Source organism: Lipophrys pholis, assembly GCF_963383615.2.
Source record: "Lipophrys pholis genome assembly, chromosome: 11".
NCBI classification, from domain to species: Eukaryota; Metazoa; Chordata; class Actinopteri; order Blenniiformes; family Blenniidae; genus Lipophrys; species Lipophrys pholis.
Genome location: NC_137631.1, coordinates 15,740,842 through 15,766,373, shown reverse-complemented (window position 1 = coordinate 15,766,373; position 25,532 = coordinate 15,740,842). Strand labels below are relative to the sequence as shown.

At 43.3% G+C, this 25,532-nt stretch overlaps 2 protein-coding genes across 3 annotated transcripts; one reads left to right on the top strand and one right to left on the bottom strand.

Annotated features, from left to right (window-relative positions):
• The first annotated feature begins 2,759 nt into the window (after positions 1-2,759).
• On the top strand, positions 2,760-5,489 carry LOC308117333 (F-box/LRR-repeat protein 14-like). The gene has a single exon (XM_080476147.1). The coding sequence runs from the start codon at positions 3,266-3,268 to the stop codon at positions 4,475-4,477; it is 1,212 nt and encodes a 403-aa protein (XP_080332273.1). The 5' UTR covers positions 2,760-3,265; the 3' UTR covers positions 4,478-5,489.
• A 1,842-nt stretch (positions 5,490-7,331) lies between these two features.
• Positions 7,332-25,319, bottom strand: LOC308117332 (ELKS/Rab6-interacting/CAST family member 1-like). Of its 2 annotated transcripts, none has more exons than XM_080476145.1 (20): positions 25,129-25,319; positions 22,992-23,777; positions 22,716-22,904; positions 19,980-20,271; positions 19,657-19,784; positions 19,475-19,552; positions 19,235-19,390; positions 18,964-19,131; positions 18,617-18,784; positions 18,342-18,479; positions 17,867-18,007; positions 17,507-17,647; positions 16,222-16,415; positions 14,374-14,509; positions 14,156-14,287; positions 12,501-12,661; positions 12,087-12,234; positions 11,754-11,849; positions 10,631-10,816; positions 7,332-8,998 (listed from the first exon to the last, which is right to left on the bottom strand). In XM_080476145.1, the coding sequence occupies exons 2-20, from the start codon at positions 23,535-23,537 to the stop codon at positions 8,861-8,863; spliced, it is 3,336 nt and encodes a 1,111-aa protein (XP_080332271.1). In that variant the 5' UTR covers positions 23,538-23,777; positions 25,129-25,319; the 3' UTR covers positions 7,332-8,860. The 2 variants fall into 2 exon arrangements, with proteins under 2 accessions (XP_080332271.1, XP_080332272.1); XM_080476146.1 differs by having other exon boundaries at positions 25,002-25,272.
• Between the last annotated feature and the right edge of the window lie 213 nt (positions 25,320-25,532).

The window sequence follows — 25,532 nt, the reverse complement described above, 5'->3', positions numbered from 1 at the left end:
TATAATGAATTAATATTAAATGAGTGAGACTTTATCAACTATTCATGAAGTTAATGTTTTAAAGATTTACCTGCAGTCCGACTGGCAACAGATTTCATTTTGTGATGTTTTCTTGTATATCCATAAAAACGACAAATGACTTCACTTCTAGCTACTGAAAGATGGTAAATGGAATTCACTTATTAACTACTTTTTCCTCCACTGACTCACATCCTCCAAATCGCTGCCTGCCACAGGGTTTCTCTGCAGCGGGTTTAACCCGTCACACAATCCCTGCAGCCTCCAGCGTGCACGTTTTCATAAATGTCAGAGTATGGCTTTAATGCTAATGCTACTATATTAGAACTAAAGTTACTCATTTCGAGTGCAGCACCACTGTTTTTTGTTATTTAATCGTACTGAAACCCTGGGATGACTTGAGGAAAAAGACACATTTGTATTGAAAAGTTAGTGTTTGCAAGAACATTTAAATGAACCCTTTGGCTGTTTTGGTCCATGGGTCGTGTGTTTGTTGATAATTTGGGCTAACTGTATTTTGCATTAAGTACCAAAAATAACATTGCTTTATATGTACATATACTAGAAGAGTAGTGTTTCTAAAGTGCCGATTCAGTGCATGTAAGAAATTCTGCAGCAATGACAGTTTATTCAGTTTATTCGCACCCAAGCCTTGGAAAGTCCCCGACTCTGTGCCTGCTTGAGGTTTGAGCAGCGTCTGCTTCTAATTCTCTTTGGAATAAAAACCTGCAGGGACACATGTGATGTAAGACGTGCTGCGAAGGCAAAGGAAGTGGGACCACGAGTGAGTCAGAGGGCAACAGCCAGACAGGAGCCCGAAAATATGCCAGGAATTGAAGATATTTATTGTTTCTGGGCCTCTGGCAAGCTGCTGTCAGGAGGCCCAGAGTTTCAAGCAGTGAAGGTCAAAGGTGAAGCTCTAACCACATTAACTTCTGACTACTGGGACCGGCAGAGAGTTGTGTAGCATAACCACAGTGAAATACCCAGTACAAACAGACGACTGTTGTTGTTGTCTAAAATACAGTTTCTTATTCTTAGGACTGAAAAAAAGTTGTTTCTTGAACTAAAAAACTAAAATATGTTAAATTATTATTAGAAATGCTTTCTTGTGCTGCAAAAGTACATATTTGCATTTTATGACGTTTGAAATTTGAGCCGTGGCATCAAGTCACATGTTGTGTTTCAATTCAGCTTATAATAAGAAGAGGAGGAAAATAAAAACTAGGATTATTTTTTTTGGTAACTGGCAAAAACCAAAACCAAGAAAAACTGTGAATTATGAACTGATTATTCACGAGATTATTTGTGATATACTATAGAACACAAACATGTTGAATATTTCTCAGCCCAGGAAGATGATGGCTTAGTAATAAGCTCTACTCTCTCTCTCTCTCTCTCTCTCTCTCTCTCTCTCTCTCTCTCTCTCTCTCTCTCTCTCTCTCTCATTCAGGAGCCACATCCCACCTCTCTGTCTCATCCTCACTGATCTCAGTGACTGACCCCCCCCAATAAATGAAAGTTTTAGCTTAATTTATAAGTAATAATGAGAATCATGCCATCATAGAGTCAATCACGGCCCTGCTCACAGAAAAGTTGTCATATAGTCATTCTGGATACACACACATGATAGTAATCATTAAAGCTTTTTGATACTTTCAACCCTCAAACATAATATGATACAACACTTCAAGTAAATAATAAATATTGCCCAAGGGGATCATTTGGCATGTTGTATGTTCAATTCAATTCAATTCAATTCAATTCAATTCAATTCAATTCAGGTTGAAATCATAAAACTATATTAAAACAAAATGGAAATTGTGAGAAGTGATCATGTATTTTATCTATATACATCCATTATTTTATGTAAATATTCTCTCTGAATAACTGGAATTCGCCCTCGGTGTATCGGGGGAAATTCACTTACTTTTATGCCGTCAAAAACTCTTTTACACTTAAGTATGAAAATTTGTGTTTTCAAGTGCTTTCAAAAAGTTGCAAAACTCAACAATAGGAGAAGTTATGAGGTATGCTTTCTTCTTCTTTCTTTCCATCTTAAAGCTTATTATAGCTTTAGTGACAGAAATTGAAAACACAATCTGACTAATATTCTGTTTTTAAGGTTTAGAAATCCCCCCTGCAGTCAGGCCGTCTAGTTTACTTTTATTTGCATATTCAGTTTCTCTGCACAAGGAGCCTGCTTTGCGCTATTTACGCTTCTCTTGATTTCTTGTTTGTTTTCCTGTGTGTTTATGTATGAAAGGTCACCTGATATCACACAACAAAACATTTGTGCTACAAATAATGATTGAATTATTCAATACTTGTAAAACAACAGAGGTTGGTGCTGCAGATTGTTTGTGCATCTTGTATTTGATCCAGGTTGCCCTTTTTATGTTTTTCCAGTGAACTGTTGGCTTGGGTTTTGTTTTAGTGTTTTTCCAGTCTCTTAAATAGGAATAATGTGGGGTTTTTATTCTGAGATGACCTGTTTCTTATTTGCTCAGGGAAGCTACAGTCCTGTGGCCTGGCTACTAAGATAAATAAAGCATTAAAATGTAAACTGTTATTCAAGAAAAAAGAAGAAGTTCCAGTCTATATGGTTTATAAACCAAAGACAAAAAGCAACTGTTAAAGTTGCGAAGCTGTCAAAGTGCAGCGGTGCCTGTTCCCTCCACCAGGGGGCGCTGCATCTGAACTCCCTGAAAGCGAACTCACTTTATGGTTTATTCATTGTACAGATCCGGGATGCTGCTCGAAATGCGACCCACGGTCAAAGATCCCGGCGTCTCTGCTCCTACAAACTAAATAGATGTACCGATGAAGACGTCTGCAGACTACAAAGTTCCAGACTGCGTTCGCGATGTGGCGAAGTGAAGAAGAATTGCTCCCGGATCTGGATGTTGTTCCTCGGTGAGGCTCATAAGTTCAAACCGCCGAGGCTAACGCTAGGCTAACCACTAGCTCCTTGGTAAATAATACCGCTGCCTGGCTGAAGTTTCTGCCCCATCTACCTCCACGCTGTCTGCACGCTAACTGGGTGGATGGTTGTGGTTTCGTGCGATCGGACTCTGGGACGAGATGGGAGGATTTGTGTCTTGTTTCACTCGGAGCTAACAGGCGGCTAACGCGGCTAGCTCGTTCTTATGTAGCTGACGTTAGCGGAGCGCTGCCGGGCCAGACAGCAACTTTCGGCCGCTCGCGACAAACTCCACCAGAAGCCTCGCCACAGCCGCCCGCCGTCATGTCTGAGCTGGAGACACACGTATCGTGCCTTTTCCCGGAAATATTGGCCATTATATTCAGCTACCTGGACGTCAAAGACAAAGGCAGAGTCGCCCAAGTGTGCAGCTCCTGGAGGGACGCGTCCTACCACAAGTCGGTGTGGAGGGGGGTGGAAGCCAAGCTCCATCTGCGGCGAGCCAACCCGTCCCTGTTCCCCAGCCTGCAAACTCGGGGCATCAAGAAGGTGCAGATCCTCAGCCTGAGGCGAAGTCTCAGCTACGTGATCCAAGGGATGCCGCACATCGAGAGCCTTAACCTGTGCGGATGCTTCAACCTGACGGACAATGGTCTGGGACATGCCTTCGTGCAGGACATCCCGTCCCTGCGGGTGCTCAACCTAAGCCTTTGCAAACAGATCACCGACTCCAGCCTGGGCAGGATCGCGCAGTACCTCAAGAACCTGGAGGTGCTTGAACTCGGGGGATGCAGCAACATCACAAACACGGGCCTGTTGCTCATCGCCTGGGGCTTGCACAGACTCAAGAGCCTTAACCTGCGCAGCTGCAGGCATGTGTCGGATGTGGGCATAGGCCACCTGTCTGGGATGACCCGCAGTGCTGCGGAGGGCTGCCTCTCCCTGGAAAAGTTGACCTTGCAGGACTGTCAGAGGCTGACTGACCTCTCTCTCAAACACGTCTCCAAAGGTCTCAACAAGCTCAAAGTCCTCAACCTCAGCTTCTGTGGGGGGATCTCAGACGCGGGCATGATCCACCTGTCACACATGACTCACCTGTGCAGCCTGAACCTGCGGTCGTGCGATAACATCAGCGACACCGGGATCATGCATCTGGCTATGGGCTCCCTGCAGCTGTCCGGGCTCGACGTCTCTTTCTGTGACAAGATCGGAGACCAGAGCATGGCGTACATCGCGCAGGGCCTGTACCAGCTCAAGTCCCTCTCGCTGTGCTCCTGTCATATCAGCGACGACGGCATCAACCGCATGGTGAGGCAGATGAACGAACTCAAGACCCTTAACATCGGGCAGTGCGTGCGGATCACGGACAAAGGGTTGGAGCTGATAGCCGACCACTTGACTCAGCTGACGGGGATCGACCTGTATGGCTGTACGAAGATCACCAAGAGAGGCCTGGAGAGGATCACACAGCTCCCATGCCTTAAAGTGTTAAACCTGGGACTGTGGCAGGTGACGGAGAGCGAGAGGATGAGATGAAAGCTCCACCGTTTTCCTCTTCGTGTTGCTCAGCTGCATCTTGGGCCTGCACCCGTTCTTAATATCACCTTCTATACTGTGACTAAACACCACGGGGAGGGACTCGGCATCAATCACTGGAATTGTGTTGGCCTCCGCTGCAATCCTCCGCTACTATTGTGACTCTGGTTTCCAGTCCTGTGCTCTCTCCTCTTAAATCTCAGCCTGTGTACAGTTCTTACTGTCTAGCTACCTCAGCCATCAAAACACAGGAGTGCCTACCGTCTCTGAATACTAGATTAGATATTATATTTTTATGACTCACATATGAAAGGAGATTTTGATATTTAAGTGGAATCTCTCAGCAGAATGATAACTAGCTATTTTAACTCTTAACAGAAAGGCTGGCGTACCTTTGGATTGAAGTTTTGATAGAATGTTTGTTTTGTTTATGGCTGATTTTATTTTTTACTTGTGTAACCAATTCTTGTTTTTCTTTTATCGAATGACTTGCTGACAAAATTGTACTTCAAATTGAAGTGGGTGGATCACTCCTGTCCCTTTGTTCACTGATGTATAGTTGGCTACGTTTCATATTCCTGAGGAAGTAAATTAATGTATCTGTTAAAGGTTTTTATTAACACAAGGCGTTGTAATGAACAGCTACCGATGTGATGATATGCAATACTTGTACAGCAGTGTTCCTCCGCCCCGCACGGGTCTGAGACGCGTCTCTGCTCCAGTACGACTGATTTCAAGGGGTGGCTCTTCATCATGCTCCTGACAAACGGTGAGGACGATGATGATTTATTCACTGGAGCAGGGAGCTGTCAGAATGATTCAGAGCGGTGGATCCGTCAGGTTCAGGTTTGAGAAATGCTGTTTTAAACTGTTCATCAGTGTTGTTTTGTTTTTGTTTTTCCACTCTGAGGAGCTTCCACTGATACTGTCGGAGTATTTGTTTAAAGGCCGTAATTTAAGATCGTTTTATATTCATACATTAGTGATATTTATGAATAAAGATGGCAACTAGCTTTGGATTTTGCGCAGTTATTTGTTCAGATTTATTTTACTGTCTGGCTTTGGTGTGCACTTCAAAGGAACTGGTGTGACAAGGTGGACTTCAACAGGAGGTAATTTAACATGTTTTGAGTTATTAGATCCATGAAAGAATGGGTGCGCAGTTGATTTGTCATGTCGCATTAAAAAACCACCTTACTGTTGGCTTCAAAGTCACATGGTGAGGTGAATCGGTGGAAATAGGCACGCTGAAGGAAGCACAATTCATCTGGAACAAATGGTTTTTGGATATTCACTTTATTTTACACCGAGCATCTTTGAAAATGGCCTCTGCTATCGCCTGGATGGAAAACTTTGAAGCAGATGTGAGAGGGAACGTTTGAGGCAATGTAGAGAAAATGCAGAGGAAAGCCTAATGAAACAAAATTGCTGATAATAAATTAAACACATAAACTTTTAACGATCTGCCCTTTGCAGTGATAAACCTTTGTGCTTTCCTCCTCCGACTGGCTCCACCCTCGAAGTGTAGTTCGTCAGCTCAGACGGAGAGGGGCAGCGACGAGTCAACCATTATAGCTTCTGCTAAAAATGCTTATTAAAACAAAAAAAAAAAAAAAATTCTAAATGGTTTCCCTGTTCAGTTTCCAGGGTCTGTTTTTGTCCACAAACTAGGGTAACATTATCATTATATTCGTCATCAAGTGTTGGTTTTTATTTTTTAATAGTAATCACCATTACTGAAAGAAGCAAGGCTTATAATTTATTTATTTACATACATACAAAATCCAAAGAACTCACAAACATGTCTGTTTTGCTTTCTTTTTACAGTTTGATTCTTAACACGAACAGACCGAAGGCAGTACATTTCTTTTACAAATGCAAAAAGAAAACAAACACTATGAAGTGGACAGAAGCCCCTTAATCAGCTCTGTGTTCTGCAATAAGGAGTCGAGAAAAAGAGATGACTGGACATTAAGGCAAGGGCAGGGACACAGAGGCCAAAGTTCTTCTTCTCTGAACCCAGCGGTGAAAGGTCAGGGTTTTAAATGGAAATTAAATTCATCTCCATCTGGAGGTTCGACCGACAAGAAGCAGAAAAACAAGCATCCAACCGACACCTTCCAAACGCCAGGGTGTGTTTTTGTCAAGTCCGCCGCTTCACAAGCTCATCTAAAATTCAAGACGGAGGTAATCTGTTAGAAAACATCTATTTTTAGATGTATGACAGAGTTTTTTTACAACATATTGTCACGTAACATTGTGTTCCTCGTGTAACAGCGGGTGGGCCGGGATGGTCGGAGACTTATTTTTATCCATCAGGCTCAGTCTGCCTGTGACGTCAACAAAAAAAATCCCCAAAACAAGAGACATCAAGAGAAGAAGAGACTAAAGCGGACAACACTTGAATCTCAGGATAATACATTTACAAATATATATATATTAAAAAAAAAAATGACAATTTGTAAATGAATGCAGAAAAGTACTCTCCCATCACACAGTCACGGTTTGAAAACATTTGTAGTTCACACGTTATTTTGACACAAGTTTTTTTTTTTTTTTCTTTGACACTTCTTTCCTCGTGTTTCTGCTGAGGACACTGAACTCCACGGTCATTTTGTTCAGAGCGGTGTGCTCTTCAGATTCTGTGCAAACATTCAATGCATATCGATACAGTAAACATTTTATATATTTATATGTATTATATTCATTTATATATTTATCTCTATAGAACATGACTTTTCCGCAAGTTATGGCAGTACTGTCACAAACACACTCTTTGTCCTTGAAGACAAAATGAGACACAAAAGACAACTGCACTGCTTGTAACTTTTTCAGATTATTATTTTTTTTTCTTAATGAACGCACAACACCTTCCACTTAATCACCTTTATTCAGTCACTGTACGTGTTAAATATCACGTTATTTACAAACGGATCTAAAAAGTCAAAAATCTGCCGAAAAGTGACTTTCGTTTTCCTGTAAATGGAGATGCACATAGTAATTAAAAACCTCAGCCCTGAAGAGTTCAAAAAATACAACGGAGGCATCACTTTGTAAGTGATATGGAAAAATATAAAAGAGGTGGGGACATCGCTCGTGTTCCGCGGCGATTCAGTCGAACTAAAGGTCGGGTGGGCTTTAAGTAACATCTTTAGAAACTTTGGATGATTCTGGATGATCGGCGGATCAGATTGGAAATTCTTACATCATGCCTTAGCACCAGTATCACAGAGGAACATTTATCCCTGCATTAGGTCCAGTACTGATCTCTGTGCATGCTCCAAGGCCACTAGAACGTTCTCAAAAGAAACATTGCATACCTCATAAACAAGTGGACGTTAAGTGTGCAAAACCATCTAAAAATTAACACGTCACCAACAATAAAAGCTTTATTTGTTGTTGTTGTTTTTTTTTTTTAAGTCCTCTCTCTCATCCATTGAGAACATTATAACTAAACTCTGATGTTTGAACATGAGTCAAAGGTCAGGCCTCGATCCCCCTCTAATGCCAGTGATTCCAGCCACAGACCACACATGAGTACCTTCAACCTGACCTGAGCTCCCTGGACACGTCCACAGCTCAGGTCCACAACATGCTGCATTTATTTATTTATCTATTTATTTTTTGGTTAAAAAGCATTATTTTATGCATGTTACCACAGCAGTAACGCTGACTAAGTTACAAAACAAGCATCTGCATGGCTCCATGAAGCAGCCTCTCTGGACTCTGCTCCTCCTCGCCCCCCTCCTGTTGTAGCAGCTCCCCACATCTCCGAGGTGAAAAGTGCTCTCCTGTCCGACGTCGGAGATAAAGTCTCCCCGTTTAATCAGCGAGATGTGTGAGAGAGGACTCTAAAGGGAGGTGACAGAGTGAGAAGGTACCCGTGCTTCATCTACGGAGAAGAAGGTTGGCAGTGGACTCCAAGACTTTGTGCAGAGGTTTGCATTTCTTTTCAGATATCCTGTCTACACGACTATTGATTTTTTTCCTTACTAAAAAAAGGCAAATATCAAATTTGGTGCGTTTACAAATGCTCAACGGTACATTTTTAACTGACTCCAGTGGACTGCGGTTCTTCCTCCATGTTCAACCTCAGTCCATCTGATGTTTGCTTAAACGTGCCACATTTAACAGCATATTTGTGAACAGTCCAAATGTGAATTTGCCAGCCTGATGTAAGAGCAAGAAGTAGGACAGGAAAGCACTAATGTCCTGAGAGTTTGTTTACAGGGCGGACGAGGAGGGCGAAGGAGGAGAACGAGAGCCAAGCGAGAGAGAGAGACGAGATAGCGCTGCAGCTTTCTCTTTTACGTCCAGGAGCCGTGTGTTGGGTGGAGGTAGAGGCACCTGGGCTCAGCCGGGTTGTGTCTGAGGTCAGAGTTGTCAGCACGACTCCTCCAGGGCATTTACGACCTGCTCCAGGATGTCGGGGCAGTAGTCTGCGATCTGCTGGAGGACAGAGTTGGCGTACTCCTGCAGCTCACCGCTCTCCTTCTCACACACCTCCAGCTCGCGCTCCAACTGCAACCAGGACAGTGTGAGTTAGTTTGGTTTTTGCCAGCATTTCAAGTAATATATATTCATCAGCTTGTACAGCTTGAGATGTTTTAGTTTAAAATAGGTGTGAAAGCTAAAGATTAGTTCGGACACTGATTCAGTTTAAAAAGAATGAGAAAGTTTTGGGGGAAAAAAAACTTGTAAATAGCAGCTGGAGATTATTCTTAAGACAGGCGATGTCTACACACCTAAAACTATAAAGGTTAGATTCTGTTTTGCATAAAGAACACAAAGTGCAAGGAAGTTTAAAGTTTCCTAATCGTCCAAATGAAAATCTAAAGTAACAACGAGGATGTTTATGGTCATGCCATATTTTGTTTAAATGTTTTTGTGAAAGTAAGAACGTCTGATCACAACAGGCAGAGCAAAGCAAAAGGTGCTTGGAGTTCTGTGGTATCTTAACCATCTGAAGGTTTTTAAAATCGCAGCCCACACACTGACAGTCCAACATAAATCAACGTCCTGGTGAGCTCCAGTGTCTTTAGCCGCCCTCAAAATTAAGCTTCTTTTCCCTTGTATGAGCTGTTTCAATATACATTTTGCACATTAAACTTTTTGGCACACTCAGATTATCTTTATTCCGCCAATACTTTAGCAATTTGAGAGTTAATGATCTTAACATGTGTTGGTCACTACAGTGTAAATATCCATCCAAATTTCATAGTCCGTATGGGGTCGCGGTGGCAGTATACAGAGCAGAGAACCCCCCCACAGCCTCATCTAGCCCTTCTGAAGGGACTGCAAGCCGACCCCAGACCAAACGAGAAACCTAATCTCTCCAGCGGGTTGCCAGCCGACCACACGGCTGACCTCAAGCCAGACGTGCCAGGTAAACTTCTAACTACAAGGAATTCTTTTCAGATGGCTGAACCACCTCCACTGCCTCCACTCAGTGTGGTGGAGTAGCGCCTCCACTGTGAGTCTCTCCCAGACAGTTGAACTCCTCATTGAACAGTAAACTCGTTCTTTCATCCACTATAATAAAGGTAGTGCACACCGTACTCCTCCTGTACTGCACTTTGTTTCATCCATGGTTTTGTGAGAGCGCTTTCTAAATAAAAAATAGTATATGTGTTGTGTCAATGCATGTCACCTTAGAGTTGACACTGTTTTGTTATTCAAACAAGGAAATGTTTAATATATTCAGCTTACATAATGTAAATCTGAATACGCTCCTCAAATACACACCTTACATCAAACAGGCCTTTAGGAGTTAAACATGTAAGAATCATGAAGCCTACTGAAATGTAAAACTAATTCCATAGCTGGAATCTCAAAACATTCCTGCGTTTTATTTTTTCCACTAAATTCCACAATCAGTAGGGGGGCTTTTTAGTATTTGTTTTCTTTATGGGATTTCAAAGGCAATTCTCAAGCTCCCTGTCTAGAATTGAGCTTTGATTCTGTCATAATCAGCAACACAGAGAGAAGACGTTCAAGGAAACGTTTGATTTCGATACAAGACCGAAGGGGCCAGCTGTCAGCTCATGATTATCTCACAGTCAAAAAGCTTTCACATAATCATTCATTCAGTTCAAGGTATGAGCTGAACGGGCCGCTGTGGCGTACACACACAGGCCCGAGTGCCTGTTCTACCTGTTCGACGCTCATCTTCTGGAGATCCTTCTCCCAGTCTTCAGGGTCGCTGTGGTGGTAGTGAGAGGGTGGCGTGAGCTGGCTGAGGATGCTGGGGTCCCGGTCGTGACAGAGGTCTGTTAGGTGGGCGATGTAGAGCTTCAGTTTGCTGCGGTTCTGAGACAGGGCTAGAAGAGGGGGGATCATCTGCAAAAGAGAAGTGAAGAATGCCAGGAAATGGGAAGAAAAGAAAAAAAAGAGAGAACGCAGCAGTTTATCAAACAGAGGAAATGTTATTTCGAACGGTCAGACTGAATTACAGAACATGCAACACATAACTTAAAAACATCAATTCACAACAAATACATCCTTGAAAGAAAACAAACAAAAAAAAACCCCCAGCTTAATCATCTTCATGCATGCATGCATATGAATCCAATCCGCCACCATCTCATACCGGAGCCAGCTTTTTGTAGTGTGAACATTCCACTGAACAACTCAATTGTGTGCATTTCAAATAAACTTAAGGTAAAACTGTGTGTGTGGCCCAGAATATGAGAAGCTTCTCATGAGCATCGCAGCAGTAGCATGCAAAGCTACAAAGCTTCAGATTGAGATGAATAATACACTTTTGGCATATAGACGAAAATGCACACAAACTGATACACAAATGAAACACCGACCCCCCTGAGCCACAAATAAGACAGAAGAAGAATCAAGTATGAACCACCCAGATGGATCTGTGACCACCGTGAGATGAGACAACAAGACGTGAAATGACAAAGAGGACGTAACAAATGAATGCTAGACGAGTACGCATGCCAGTGATGCGACAAAGAAACGGCTCTGATTTTTCACAAGAGCTCACCCTTCTGAACATAATGGCTGAGAGAGAGGGGCAGGGGGCAAAAGATGGGCTATGCCCAAATACCCTCCTCATCATCCTTGTTAGCCACAACGTTAGCCAATCGCAGCGTTAGAAAGGAACATTTGGTTAGTAAATAAACAAGAAAGAAGTAAGGAACACAATGTCAGAGTTCAGTCCGTTGTGACCTTCTTAAATGGCCCAATAACCATTCTGAGATATTTCTGCCAGCAGCTGAAAAAAAAAAAGCACGTGACGGTCGGTGACTGGTGAGACTACCTGATCTGGAGAGGGCTTGTGATTTGTGTGATCAGGTGTAGTCTTCAGATGATCATCCTCATAGTTATCTGCCATCAGCTTCATCCTGTTCTGAGTCTGGAAATCAAGAGAGAAAGAAAAAAGGTCAGAGAGAGACGACGTCTTCCTGGGATCATCTTCAGTGACGGTCAAAATATTTAATACGCAGTAGTTTTTAAAAAGTTGCTATTTGGTCATGTTAAAAATCAGGGACTTTGGAGACTTGCTCACACTGTCAATCATTGTGAAAACTGTTGTAAAATTGAACACATGGACACCAAGTCACATTGAAGTCCTCTGAAGCCTTTTCCTCACCTGCTGCTTGAGCTGCTGCACCAGTCTGTCCTTCTCCCTCTTCAGCAGAGACACCTCGTCCTGCGTCTTCTTCTTCTTAGAGGACGACAGCTCCAGTAGTGCAATGTTTGCGTCCTTTTCACTGATTGCGGCCAACAGCGCCTCCTGTCTGACAGGTTGGAGCAAAGCCTTTACCAACAGGGTAAATAACTCAATCGTCATTTATAATTCATTGCATAACATCAACCTGCCAGCTGGTGGACGCCAGAATTGGATGACATTTTACAAAAGAGCGGTATCGATCAATAATCCGGTATCAGTGTCACCCTACTCTGTGTGTGTGTGTGTGTGTGTGTGTGTGTGTGTGTGTGTGTGTGTGTGTGTGTGTGTGTGTGTGTGTGTGTGTGTGTGTGTGTGTGTGTGTGTGCCTCTTACTTCATTTCCAGCACCTCCTCCAGGTGCTTCCTGCGCTCAGCTCGCAGGGTTGTGAGGTGCGCTTCTTTCTCACACAGGGACTGCTGGGTGGAGGAAAGCTTGGCCCTCATTGACTCCAGCTCTTGCTTAACCTTCTCCATGGCCCCCAGCAGCTCCTCCATCTGGGAACACACACACAACAAACCCGGTCGATCAGTTACATTCCATCAGTGACAGAATAAAAATACTCATTTGAGTGAACTGCTGGAGAGCGAGAGGCGGCATATAAACTACAGGATTAGATGTCTTTTCCTTCTTATTTACACAAGAGAAGCTTTGTTCCATACAAGTATACACTTTAATCACAACTTACTGAGCAAGAGTGAATGATTCCTTCACAATCGATCAGTTTTACTGACATTTTGATGCATGACCAAACCATCACATGAGCTTCTCTTTAAAGCAAAGATCAGGTAAAAGGAAAAAAGGCTGGAAACAAAAGCAACACATGGCCAATCCCTCCAGGAGCTTGTGGATTAATTGCAGAGAAAACTGTTTGTTTTGCAGCCAATTCCATATATTAAACTGTTTAATTATAACACTTTAGCAGGAAAGGTCTGATAACCAGTAGAGTAAATACGGTAACTGCTGTGTGTTCCTTCTCTTTAGATTTTTTTTTTTTCAGATAACAAATCATTGGCTACCATGTCGCAAAACAAATCTACAGTGATTACTGTCGCTCTGAGACAATGTGACTGCAAAAGAACACGTAAGCCACTTTCTCTGTTAACATAAAGCCACCTTCACCCAACGTCAGTCGGTCCGTCTCCACTTGTGTGCAAAACATTCGGCTTCTTCTCAACTCTTGTGTGATCTTTCATAATCACCACAGAGTAGATGTTGTGTAACGCCAGCAGGCACCATGTGATGATGTCGCATGCATAATAATTTTTTTAATTTTTTTTTTTTTTTGCATTCAACAGCTGTTTAAAGGAAAAACTTTGCAAGATGTTTTAATCTACAATAAAATATTGATTCAAAGTTACAATTTTCTGGAGGGAGAGCTTCACGATAAAATACACAGTCCAACAACATTAGACTCAAATCCACCACAAACAGCCAAACTTCGCTAAATTGTGCATTTGCAGGGTTGTTGTTTGAGACTGTGTGAACTTTAAAGTGTTGCTTTTATTGTGTCCACCCTCTCTGAAGGTGGGGTTGCTCACTGATGGAGGTCACACATACTGGGCTCATACCTTGGACCACTTAATGTGGGCGAGGTTGGACTCATGCATTGGTTTGAGTGAGTGCTTCTGAGAGGCGGTGTGTAGCGGAGAGAAAACAAGAGAAAACGACAAGCAAAGATAAAAGAACTGAGAACGCAGAGGAGGCCAGAGGAGATTAGGGAGGTGGAGAGGAAGAACAACTCAAAAATGGCAGCAAAGAAGGTGATAGAAATCACACCAAATGAAGGTGGTGTCTTTATCTGTGAATATACAAGTTTAGACCACAGGGGTGGACTTGTTGCTTGAATATTATATTACTGCTTTGTCATGCATGTGTGTGTGTGTGTGTGTGTGTGTGTGTGTGTGTGTGTGTGTGTGTGTGTGTGTGTGTGTGTGTGTGTGTGTGTGTGTGTGTGTGTGTGTGTGTGTGTGTTTGTGCGGGCTCTGCACCTGTTTCTCCTGGTGAGATCTGGCAGCTTCCTCCTGCGCAAGCACCATCTCTCGCTCAGCCGTGATTTGAACGCTCTCCCTCAGGGCCTCCTCCAGCTCCTCAATGCGCTCCGTCTTCTGACGCAGAGTGTCCTGCATGATAAAAGTGTTTGCTTTAACTTAGCAAACGCTGGCTTTTCCTGCAGGGTGTATACGTCCCTGAGAAGCGCATTTCTCACCTTCACCTGCTGGGAGTTGTCCGACAGGTTGTCCTCCCTCTTCCTGGCCTCCTCCATGAGTCGAGCGTTGCGGCTCTTCTCCACCTGCTCTTTGTGCTTCAGGGTTGCCACTTTTTTCGACTGGTCTTTCGTTTGCCTGCAGGGAATCCAACAGATGCAGAAGGAAGACACAGGTTTAATACTGCATTCAGAATAAAATGCCCAAACATTCAACACTACGTATCTCTTCTTATCGGGGCAAATGTTATAGGGGCAAAGCTATTTGCATAATATAGAAACTGAATGTGAAGCAAAAAGCAACAGCAATGTCATACGTTTACATTCATGCTGCCAACATGAGTTAAAGATATAAATGACATGTTGGATTTGTTTATCATAATAGAAACAGTTGAAACTTTAGCTTACACGTCCTGAAAATCAAAACTACAGACTTGAGGAGTTCCCTGTTTGGTTTCTAGAAGATTCCAGAAATATCACAGGTATTCATTAAAAATACATGAAATGTATTATTTGATATTTTATCATCATAAAACTAAAAGGCAAAAAAAAAAAAAATACTTCAATGATATTGTAATATTTTTTACACTCCTGTATACATTGTTGTAGTTTCATGTGGTTGAGGATGATTAAAACATATCACTTGACTGGGGTAAATTAGGCTTATATTTTTTAAGCTACACACAAATAAATTACCACCACATACACTTCCAATGTACGCAAGTATATTGGCTCTTGGTCTGCATGACACACATAGGGAAAATAAAAGATTGCATGCCAATATGGTCAAAGCAGCGCTTGATGACTCAGTTACTGCCATGTTACGACTGTTTCCATCTGATTACTGCAGCCCACGTACATACGGTGCCAACAAGGTGTTTCCCGGTCAAACATGGATATCCACGGAGAAAAACACACGACAGACTGCTCCTTTTTCAAATAAACTGAAATGACAGCTGCATCTGCAGCTCAGCTGACTTTCTCCATTAAGTTTTTCAGACAGCCCCGGTGCAAGAGAACAAAAAGAGGCCAATGTGGAAAAACGAGTCTGAGAAACAAAGAGTTCAATATGTCAGGAGGAGACAGTCGCTTGCAGCTCCACACACTTTGAAGAGAGGCGCAGGCAAACAGACAGAATGAAATGTGAGAGGGGAACAAAGAAAAAAAGATGTGATGGTCAGGGGAAGAGGAAAGTTGAAATACTGACCTGGAGGCCAAACTGGTGGGATGAGAATTTTCCCGTGTAAAGATAAGAAAGCAATAAAGAGAAAAACACACTCAGACCAAGGAAACAAGCAAATACAAGGATCGAGAGAAGAATCAGCTCTGCTACAACACTCCGGTGTGCCACATTAGTGCTTCACTGTAAAACTCCAAAGTTCTCCACATCAGCTTTTACAGCTGCACTGCCAAGAGACCAGATGAAAGGAGATTAGATTTAACGGTCCAGGCACTACTGTCCCACTTACATGTTTTCATTGAGAGAAAATCTGCACAGGCAGAAGGAATCAAAGGTCACCAGTCCAACAGAGTGGGTATGTTAACAAGTAGAGGACACACATGGGATTTAGACACTTTCTCTCTAGCGGGGAATCATCGTGCAGCGCATGTGCACACAAGTTGTGTTCGATGTCTTGTTGTCACTGAAAAAGATCCGGCTTCCAAAATCTCTTCTGTCTAAATGAGCGACAGTCTTTTCAAATTGGCTGTCTTTATGACGAACATTGGTCAATGACAGAAAACGTTCAGTTAACGTGACATTTGGTCTGCATCAGCAAACAATTTTCTTTACCGTGTGTTGAGTATTCAGTCGTGAGCACCAGTCACACATGAATCCATATTTCAACCCACCTCTCCAGCTCATTGATCTTCTTGTCCTTGTCATTCTTTTCGTTCTCCATTTCCCGAAGTATCTCCAGGAGGCGGTCGACCTCAGCCTGTGCCTTCCCAGAGTCCTCTCGGTGGCGGGCCACTTCCTGCTCGAGGTTTTTAATGCGCTCTGCCCATTCAGTGTTGGCTTGAGCTTCCAGCGCTGCGTTTTGAGCCTGCCAGAGGACGAGAAGCTGGTTAGAAATCCGTTCAGGGTGACGGCACAGCAACACCATTACAAAGTGACCGATTAATGGTGGAGATAAGTAAGAGCAAATCGGCACACATTTAATAATATCCAAGAACTATTAAATATCACAAAAAGCAATAAGCAAAGCAATATTACAACTATGGCTATAAAAAATATCAAGAACCAAATCTTATAATTCAGCAAATATATATAAAGTCTGGTTGGCATAGGATTCCTCAAACAGACAATAAATTCAGACTCTGTAAGACTGGCATGTTGTGAAACTACAAGAACTGACCAAACTGAAAATGTTTGCTTAGCATAAGAAAATGACTGCAGCTATTTCCTTTAAAATATGTAATTCCTTTGAAAATAATGTAACTGCTGAAGAGAACATACTAATAACTACAAATGTATGTTAAGTTGAGACAGAAGAAGACTTTTAACCTGGATTCAAACCAGAGTTATTCTACTTATGAGGCAGATGCACTACATGCTACATTTCTTTTCAATGTCTTGAATGAGGAAGTTGTGAAATTGGTTTTATTCTTAAGAAAGGGAAAAACATTTGTTTTTGCATTGAATAAATTGGAAACAAGTATGCTGACTTGGCAGTGTTATTTTGAACGCAACATTAGCTGTACTATTTTATTCAGATAGAGTTAGAGACAAATCCATACATATAAAGTCAACTTAACATGCAGAATTGCCACGAATGAAAACTGTTCTGGAAATACTTACCTTTTTTACCTTTAAAAAAAAAAATCCTCTTTAGCAGTTATAAAATTATTTTAAAAAGTTGATTAATACTATCGATTTTAATAATTTTGCCCCATATTTTCTTTCGGCTATATATATATCGCAATAGTCATCGTGTCTTTAGCTGACACACAACTTCCGTCAGAGATTAAAATAAGAAATCAATAAAGTTTTAAGTTGCAATTTCTACACTTGATGGTCATTGTGGTTTGAACAGAGCAAGCATTTCCAGAAAAAACCCTTCTGGAATAAATAATACCTACACACCACCATGACCTGCTCTGATATTGAGTTTTTTTTTAAGTTGATATGTCTCACTCTCTTAAGGTGGTTCTCTAGTTTGAGGCACTCCTCTTTCTTCTGCTCCAAGTTGATTTCCAGACTCTTCAATTTGGAGTCTTTCTTCAGCCCCGAAGAGGCCAGAGACGATGCATGCTCCTTCAGGTCCAACAGAGAAGTCTATGACACAAACACAAACACGCACGATCCATGATAATAAACTAACATAGCATCAGACTGAAAAAAATACATGAGGTCTAACACAGGCATCCATGGCTGATTGGTGTTAAAAAAAAAAAAAGAAAAATCTAAGCCCCATTTCTTGACAATGATGTTTCAATGTATTAATAGAATCACAGCACACAAGAGCTCGCCAATAGTTGCGATTCTGTTTCTCACCTCTCTGTCTGACAGGTCTCCCTGCAGTAAGCTCAGTCTCTCCTTCAACTCCTTCAGATCCTTCTTGTTCCGGTCAAGCTCCTCCGTCTTCTCCCGTTCGTCTCGATCTCGCTGCTCCTTTAGACGCTCGATGATGCGCTCCTACAGAGGTGCAGAGGAAACGATCGCACACGATGCTCTCATGGATGCAAACCAAACATACCTTTCTACAAATGCCCAACAATACAGCTAACTGAGGATAAATACTCCACGCGAACAAAGAAAAAGATTTTCTGCAAAATGCTGCCAAGACGAAGTGACGAAACCGAGCGGCAACAGTTCCGAAACCAGGGCTGCGAAAAAAGAAAGATGTCATTCTTTTTCCTCGCAGCCCTGCTAATTTTCTGTTTTTGTTCATTCTCTCTTCCATATCTTCAGTATGTGTAGTCTGTAAGTCCAATTTTTTATCAAATTTTTTTGGGTGATGTATTTTCACCTTTTCTGCAAGAGACTCTTCCAGCGTTGTGAGAGCAGTGTCTGTGTTGGACGTGTCAGCCTGCAATGACTTCACTCTCTCCTTCAGGTTGCTCATCTGTTTCTCTTTGTCCCTCAGCTGCTCCTGCAGGTTCTCAATCTGCAGCACACACAAGCAATCACCGGGGAAAACAAACAGATATTAACCTCGGCACTCCAGCAATGGTGCAGGGCTGCAACCCTTTTCACAAACAAATTCCCTGCGCGGCCCCGCGAAGAACATTTTGTTGTTTTCACCTTCTTTTGCAGCACGTTCACTTTGCGCTCCTTCACTTCCAGCATGTCCTTGAGATCGTGAATTTCCCCGTTGAGGGTTCCCTTCTCCTCTGACATTTCTTGTATCTGCTTGCTCTTCTTATTGAGTGTTGCCTCCTTCTCCTCCAAGCGGAGACGCAAAGCATCCACCTGGGGAGGAACGGGTGAAGAACTTTAAACAACATACAACAGACAAACATGTGTCTAATTCAGCGTCCATAAAAAAACATTTGTTAATCTTTGCTTTCGACTGCAACACAATCAATTGGTCAACTGCATTAGTGCACCATTAGTACCTATACACCGAGTCTGAAGGTAAACATATTCACCTCTGTCTGGAGGATGGCAGCACGCTGCTCCTTGGCAGTGAGGGACTCCTTGAGGACTTCAATGTGCTGCTTGCTGTCTGAGAACTGGTTGGTTAGCGTCTCCAGTTTAGTTTGCAGGCCAAGCATCTCCGTGTCTTTCCTGGAGAGGTCCTGCTTCACCTGTTCCATCTGACAAACATTTATTACATTTTACATAGGAGCACTTTATCAGCTGAGATGACACAAAAATGATGAGTCAAGCAAAGGAGCCTGTTGTCTTGTTGCCGCTCACCTTGTTCTTCATGAACTTGGTGTGACTGCGGTAAACCTCCATCTGCTTCATCTCCTCTTGACGCTCCTCACAGCTGAGAAGACCGTTCGATTTCATCATCAGGAGCTCCTCCTCCATGTCCCTCAGATTCCGCTCCATTGAGTTGATTTTTGCATCCTGGGTTTGGTAAACACACAAAGAATGGTGTGACCAATCACCTCACAAACACACACACAAACTCCCATTAGCTTCCACACTTACCTTCATGTCAATGACGGTCTGCAGAGCCTTCGTTTTGGTGGACTCGGGGGTTCCTTCGTATCGACGGTGTAGCTCCTGCTGGATCAGATGTGAAACATGTTTCAGGAATAGACAGAATATCGAGGTACCGTTATATGGCAAACAGAAGTAGGCGGTAAGTGGCATGATTCAGTGGGCAATACCTCTCTTAGTGCAGTAATCTCTCTGTCTCTCTGGTCCAGTAAACTCTCAAGGTGATGCCGGTGCATCTCTGCATCAGCCAGTCTCCTGGTCCGCTCCTGGTCTTCCTCTGATGCCTTGGCAGATGGTCCTGACACAGCAAGCAAAACAACTTTACAAACATGATATGGCATGTACAAAAGCATCAAGTTGTTTTTTTTTTAATACTTCCTGTATGTCGTGGGCCATGTAGCCTCACTTACAGAACATTCTCCTCTGCACCCATATAGGGATCAAGCCACTAAAAATATTCTATTTAAATGACTCTCTGTAGGGTTAAATGCACCTTTGCTCTGCAGCATCTCCAGAAGTTTTTTGATGGACTCGTCACGGGCTCCGAGAGTTTGTTTTTGCGTATCGATCCTCAGCTCCATCTCCTCCAGGGTCTTCCTCAGCAGGAAGAGTTCTTTGGCCTGCCTCTCGTGCTCGCCGTGGAGTCGGCGGTAGTTCTCCTCTGTGGGTTCAGATGTCAGGGCAAGGTCTCTCCCTTGGCTGGCAGGATCTTGCTGGAGCAGTTGGTTCAGGTCCCTCTGGATCCTCAGCTCATCCTGAAGAGCCTGAACAGTCATCTGGAGATGCTGGAGACAAAGAGGAGATGTATGTTTTTTAAACTTTTTTTTATTTTAAATTACGATTAACACAGAGGGATATGACCTGAAATGCGTGTTGATCCTGTCGCTGATAGACAGATTCCAGCTGGCCCACTTTATGGGAATGGATCCCAGCAGCATATTGTGTTACAGCTTGTAAAAATCAGCTTCTAATCATGACTAAAAATGTATAAACGTCTTAACTGGCAACAGGCTGCGCTTTGTGTACAGTGTTACATTTCATGCCCAGAGAAATACAAGTGGTGCAACACAATCAGTCCAGTATAGTATTGCATTGTGTGTGGCATCTGACGCCACGGACACTTGGCAGGGCTACTATGAGACAGTAACACAAGGCTGTGCTACACTCTGGTCTGCACCAGCTGTGAGCATTTTCAGACGACAGAACAAAGGGAGAAGTCAGTGTCTGCCTTCGTTTCTCTCTGTCCTCCGCCTCCTGCCCCCTCCCTCTCCTTCCTTTGTCACCCTCTCCTTCTCCCTCCACCAGCTCGCACTATACTCTCCTCCTCGAACACACTGTACAGCTACCTTGCCTGCTCTCGCCTCATCTCCTCCCTCTTATACTCTCACCTCTCCTCTCACTAGCAGTCCCTTTCCATCACCCTCTCTACCCCGTGACTAAGGCTGACTCACTGCTGTGACTGCGCCGATCCAAAACAGACCGGCACAAACACACTCTTCTGCCTTCCTTAGCCCCCATGTTCTCACTCTCTCTGCCTGAGGAGAGACAACAGTCAGGTGTCTGAGCTGAGAAAGCACAAAACAGAGGAGATATGATGCACCGACTACACTGAACCAAATGCCGAGTCACAATTTGTAATGACACTCAGCTCCATGAATCAGGACTTGTCCTCAGCAAAGGTTCAAATGTACAGAAGTTGAAAATAGTAATGACAACACTTTGGATCGCTATACATTAAAAATAAGCCAGGCATCAACATTAGTGGATGTTCACAGCATCAATGCATTAATAAAAGTGGTATTTTATCCATGGGCTAGTAAGATGACAGCCACTTTACCCGGGTTGGACATTACTACACATTCAGAACAGCAGAAAAACGTCCCCCAGTAGAGAACTCAAAGTGCCGCAGCCGAAACCAGCTTAAACATACAGTAAATGTACACCCATGCAGCTGAAGCTCCATACATTGAGGGCAACGCAGTTTCTCTGAAGCTATAATCATCCAAATGCCTCAGAGGGTGTGTGTGTGTGTGTGTGTGTGTGTGTGTGTGTGTGTGTGTGTGTGTGTGTGTGTGTGTGTGTGTGTGTGTGTGTCCATGCTTTGCACTGCATGTGTGCCAGCGTAGAAGGAGGAGGCAGATGTATGAAAGCAGACATCTTTAAATTAAAGCACCCGCTGATTAGCCCTGCTCTAGTCAGGCATTACTGGGAATTAGTCCAGAGTGTGATTCTGTGACTCAGCAGGAGTGAAAACAGTAAATTATACAGGTCTGCCCATCCATTAAGAATTGCAGTGAAACAAAGACAATTCCTCCTCATTAATGAAACCTAATTTTCTCAAGTCCTATGACACAGTGCAAGACCTCAGTCCTATTTATCCTATTACATTTGTTACATACATACTTGATTAAAAATGAAAAGGGGTAGACTTGCATTATTGTATGGCATGCAACATCAAGGAAGAGCAATTAGCAGAACACTGACATAAAGCTACGAAAATACAATTGAAAACCTTTGTCACTGTAGAATTAGGATGAAGGAACTAATTTGGATAAACAGAAATAAATACACTGAATAATGAAAAGCTTAGTAATATGTCATATAATTGATTTTACAAAGAGGTGCAAGGTTCCAATACTAAAATGGAAAATGTCAGTAGACAGAATGAGAAACCCAATAACATCTTCTATAAATGCTTTTAAAGACGTCAGCTTCTTAAAAATTAACATGGCCTGTGCTTAAAAAGTGCTAAAGAAGTCATTTCTTTATTGCTTCTACCTGCGACATAGTTCTTATCTTTGTTTTAATTTCTATGCGGTTGTACGACTGAACATCTACTGCCATCTAAATTAGCTTTCTCTGCATTCTTTTTCCTGTTCACCACATCCAGGACTTTCTCATCACATACAGAAATGCTAATACAGCCATTAGACGCACACGCTCTTTCATCTACTGAGCATGAGCATATAGCTGCATATAAGAGGATTAACGAGATCTTCAAAAACTGCTTCTAACCTATGCAGAGAGAATAGAATGAGGCAGAGAGAGAAGCACACTCAGACTAAAGCTGACACTTTTAGTCGGTGAAGTGTATTTTCCTTCTCAAGTACAGTCAGCTAAGGCAGCTTGGAGCATCTGCTCAACTGTCGAAAGGCTCAGAAACAAACGTTTTTTGTTTTCTAAAGGAAAAGAAACCTCCCGATGAACGCACATCAGTGGGAATGCTCACCTGAGCTTCATCCTGAATAACACGGTATTGCTCCTTCCAAACGGTGATTTTGGAAACCTCGTCTTTCCTGAGAGCGCGTTCCTTTTTCAGCTCGGGGCTCCAGAAGGTTTTGATGGAATTCATAGAAGAGCTGAGTTTGCTCTCCTTGACTTCCACCTCTCGCAGCAACATCTCGTTCTCACGCAAAACCTGGAGAAACAGTCGGAACAACTCAGGATGCAGTTGACCAAACCTTCACGGCAGACTTCTCGAAGAAGCCTGCAATTTGCCAAATACCTCTTTAAGTTGAGCTTGCAGGTCAAGTATGGTGTTGTCTCTGGCCTGCCTTAATGAGTGGGGCACTGTGGAGGCCATGTGGTGGTCCCCAAAAGCCAGCGCGTCGCCTGCCATCATGCCCGCTGGCAGCACAGCATTACCAGGCACTGAGGTGGAGATATTAGGAGTGCTCGCGGCTACGACTCCACTGTTGCTACCTCTTGAGCCATACGTCACCCTCTGCCTCCCCATAGTCGTCACTGTCCCACCACTTTTGGGAAGGTGGTCTCCTGCCATGGCAACTTCATTATCGCTCAGGTACATCGGTCCTGAGGTGGCGTACGCGGCATTGAGGGACTGGATGTTCTCCATGGAGAGGGTCTTGCCTCCTGCACCTCCTGGACCCCCTCCACTGCCTCCGGTGCTGTTGGTGCGACGGTGTCCCATCCGGGGCGAGCGAGGAAGGCGAGGGGATCGACTGGACCCCTGACTACCGGTCCCACCTACATCTCTCCCCCCACTATGATTGGCATCCCCTCTGCCAACAGAGCGGGCGCTGCCGTACATCTTCTGCTGAAACAGATGAAAGAAGCTGACAGCTAAAGTGACCAAGCGCCCTACGTATCTCTGACTCTCACGGATCGTGTGAATGCTGCGTGCCGGGGATCCTGCTTCAGCTGGGCAGAGTGGGCACAATGTTCATGATACACCAGAGGTCTGATTCTCTCCACTTTCAGAGCCAGACGACACTAACAGACCTTTCTCTTCTGACAGGAGTAATCCAGCTCCACAAACGCTGACATCAATCTGAAAAGAGAACACAGCCAAGCTTTAAAACCTCGCAACAATGGCACACAAAAGCTGCTGTTGTAAACAAAACAGCGACTGAATGCATGTCAAGTCGATGAAGCAGTACTAAAACTAGTTTTTCCACCAATAACAAATCGATGGCGTAACACTTGAATTTATTTGATTAACTGTGATTTGGTCTTTGTGTCTTCTAAGCTTTATGTCATTAAATGCTTCTAGTTGCATAATTTAATTTCGATTTATCGGACTTAATTATCCACTGCTGTTTGTGTGTAACACTGATTTCTTTACTCAGTTATTATCAATAAAATCTAACTAACCCAATTTGAGGAGGGTGTGTGTGCGGTCGACTGATTTACCTCGAATAACCCTGCAGTTCAGACAGTTTGGTCACGGTGTGAATTCTAACACGTAATACACCCATAATACATCCGCATTGTAATACCAGCTTTAATACAAAGGTATAGAACTTTAATAACTAGTGGATTTAGGTCTGTCCGCAATAAAAATAAATAAAATACACGTTTGATTGCCACATATACAATCCCACTCTGTAGGTCGGTATGCTCAGATATTTAAAGCTGCGACTGGTTTTGTAGGTCATCGTGAATCGGCTCTTTCGTTTGTCACTGTTGTGATGTATGTGTGGAGTAAATAACCTGCAGTTATTCAACTTCAGCCTGCGTGGCCTGGTTAGCAGCTAACGGTGCTAACATTCCTCTGTTCACCGCTCCTCTGCTCTCTATCCTTTGTGTGCTGCTATAAAGTAAACTGGGAATCTCTCAATCCTCTCTACATTGTGCTGACTCAAAGGATTAAAACTAGCAAGGGAGGGGAAAAAAGGGGGGGAAATTGTCCAGGGTGGACATTGTTGGGGAGAGGTGAAAAAAAAAAAAAGATCCCAGATGTAAGACCAAAAACAAATATCCAGAAAATACATAATAATCAAAAGAATGGGTGGATATGGGTTTGGTGTGGTTAGTTCAGGCTGTGCTGTGTCGTTAAACCGGGATTAAAGCGTTTTTTTCAACCCAACAATCCTGCCCGAATCCGTACAGCGTCTGCTTTGGAGACACCCATATCAAACCATATCCATTTTCCTTCCCTCCATGCTCAGCCGTTTCTCCTTTCAACCTCCGGGTTTCTTCATGTCCACACGAACACACACACACCTTCAGAGAACATTAAGCTGATCAAACACACTCCTGACCTTAAACTCACCGTTACACACGGAGCCTAGTCCATCCGATTTACGTGGTCAGGGCTGCTTTTTTTTTCTCCTTCCTCGCTAACACAAAAGCCAGTGGAAGAAAAAAAAAACCCAAGACAATCTGTCTAAACAAACTACCTTTCCCGTTGTCTGCTGCAGCTCGAATCGGCACCAGCACTGAATCTTCAACCGGATGGAATGCAAGTTGCAAAAGCGGGCATTTTAGGTTTAAAAGCAGGATACGCGTGTATCTGATGGTGCCATCTTTTCGCCAGCAGGAGCAGCGGCTCGGGAGAGCCAGGGCGCCTCAGTGACGTCAAGCCTCCGCTGCGCGTGCACGCCCGCCTTCGTCCGCCACGCTTTAAATTTTAAATGCGCGGTCACGACCTGGAGGTGGAGGAAGGTGCAGAGCGACACCTGCATCTTTTAACATCGGAGAAAAAGATTTAGTTTCACTGTGAACATTCGATCTGTGGTCAACTGGTGGGGGGGATGCAATATTAAAATCTGCGAGCTGAGGAAGACAGGAAGTTTACAGCCGT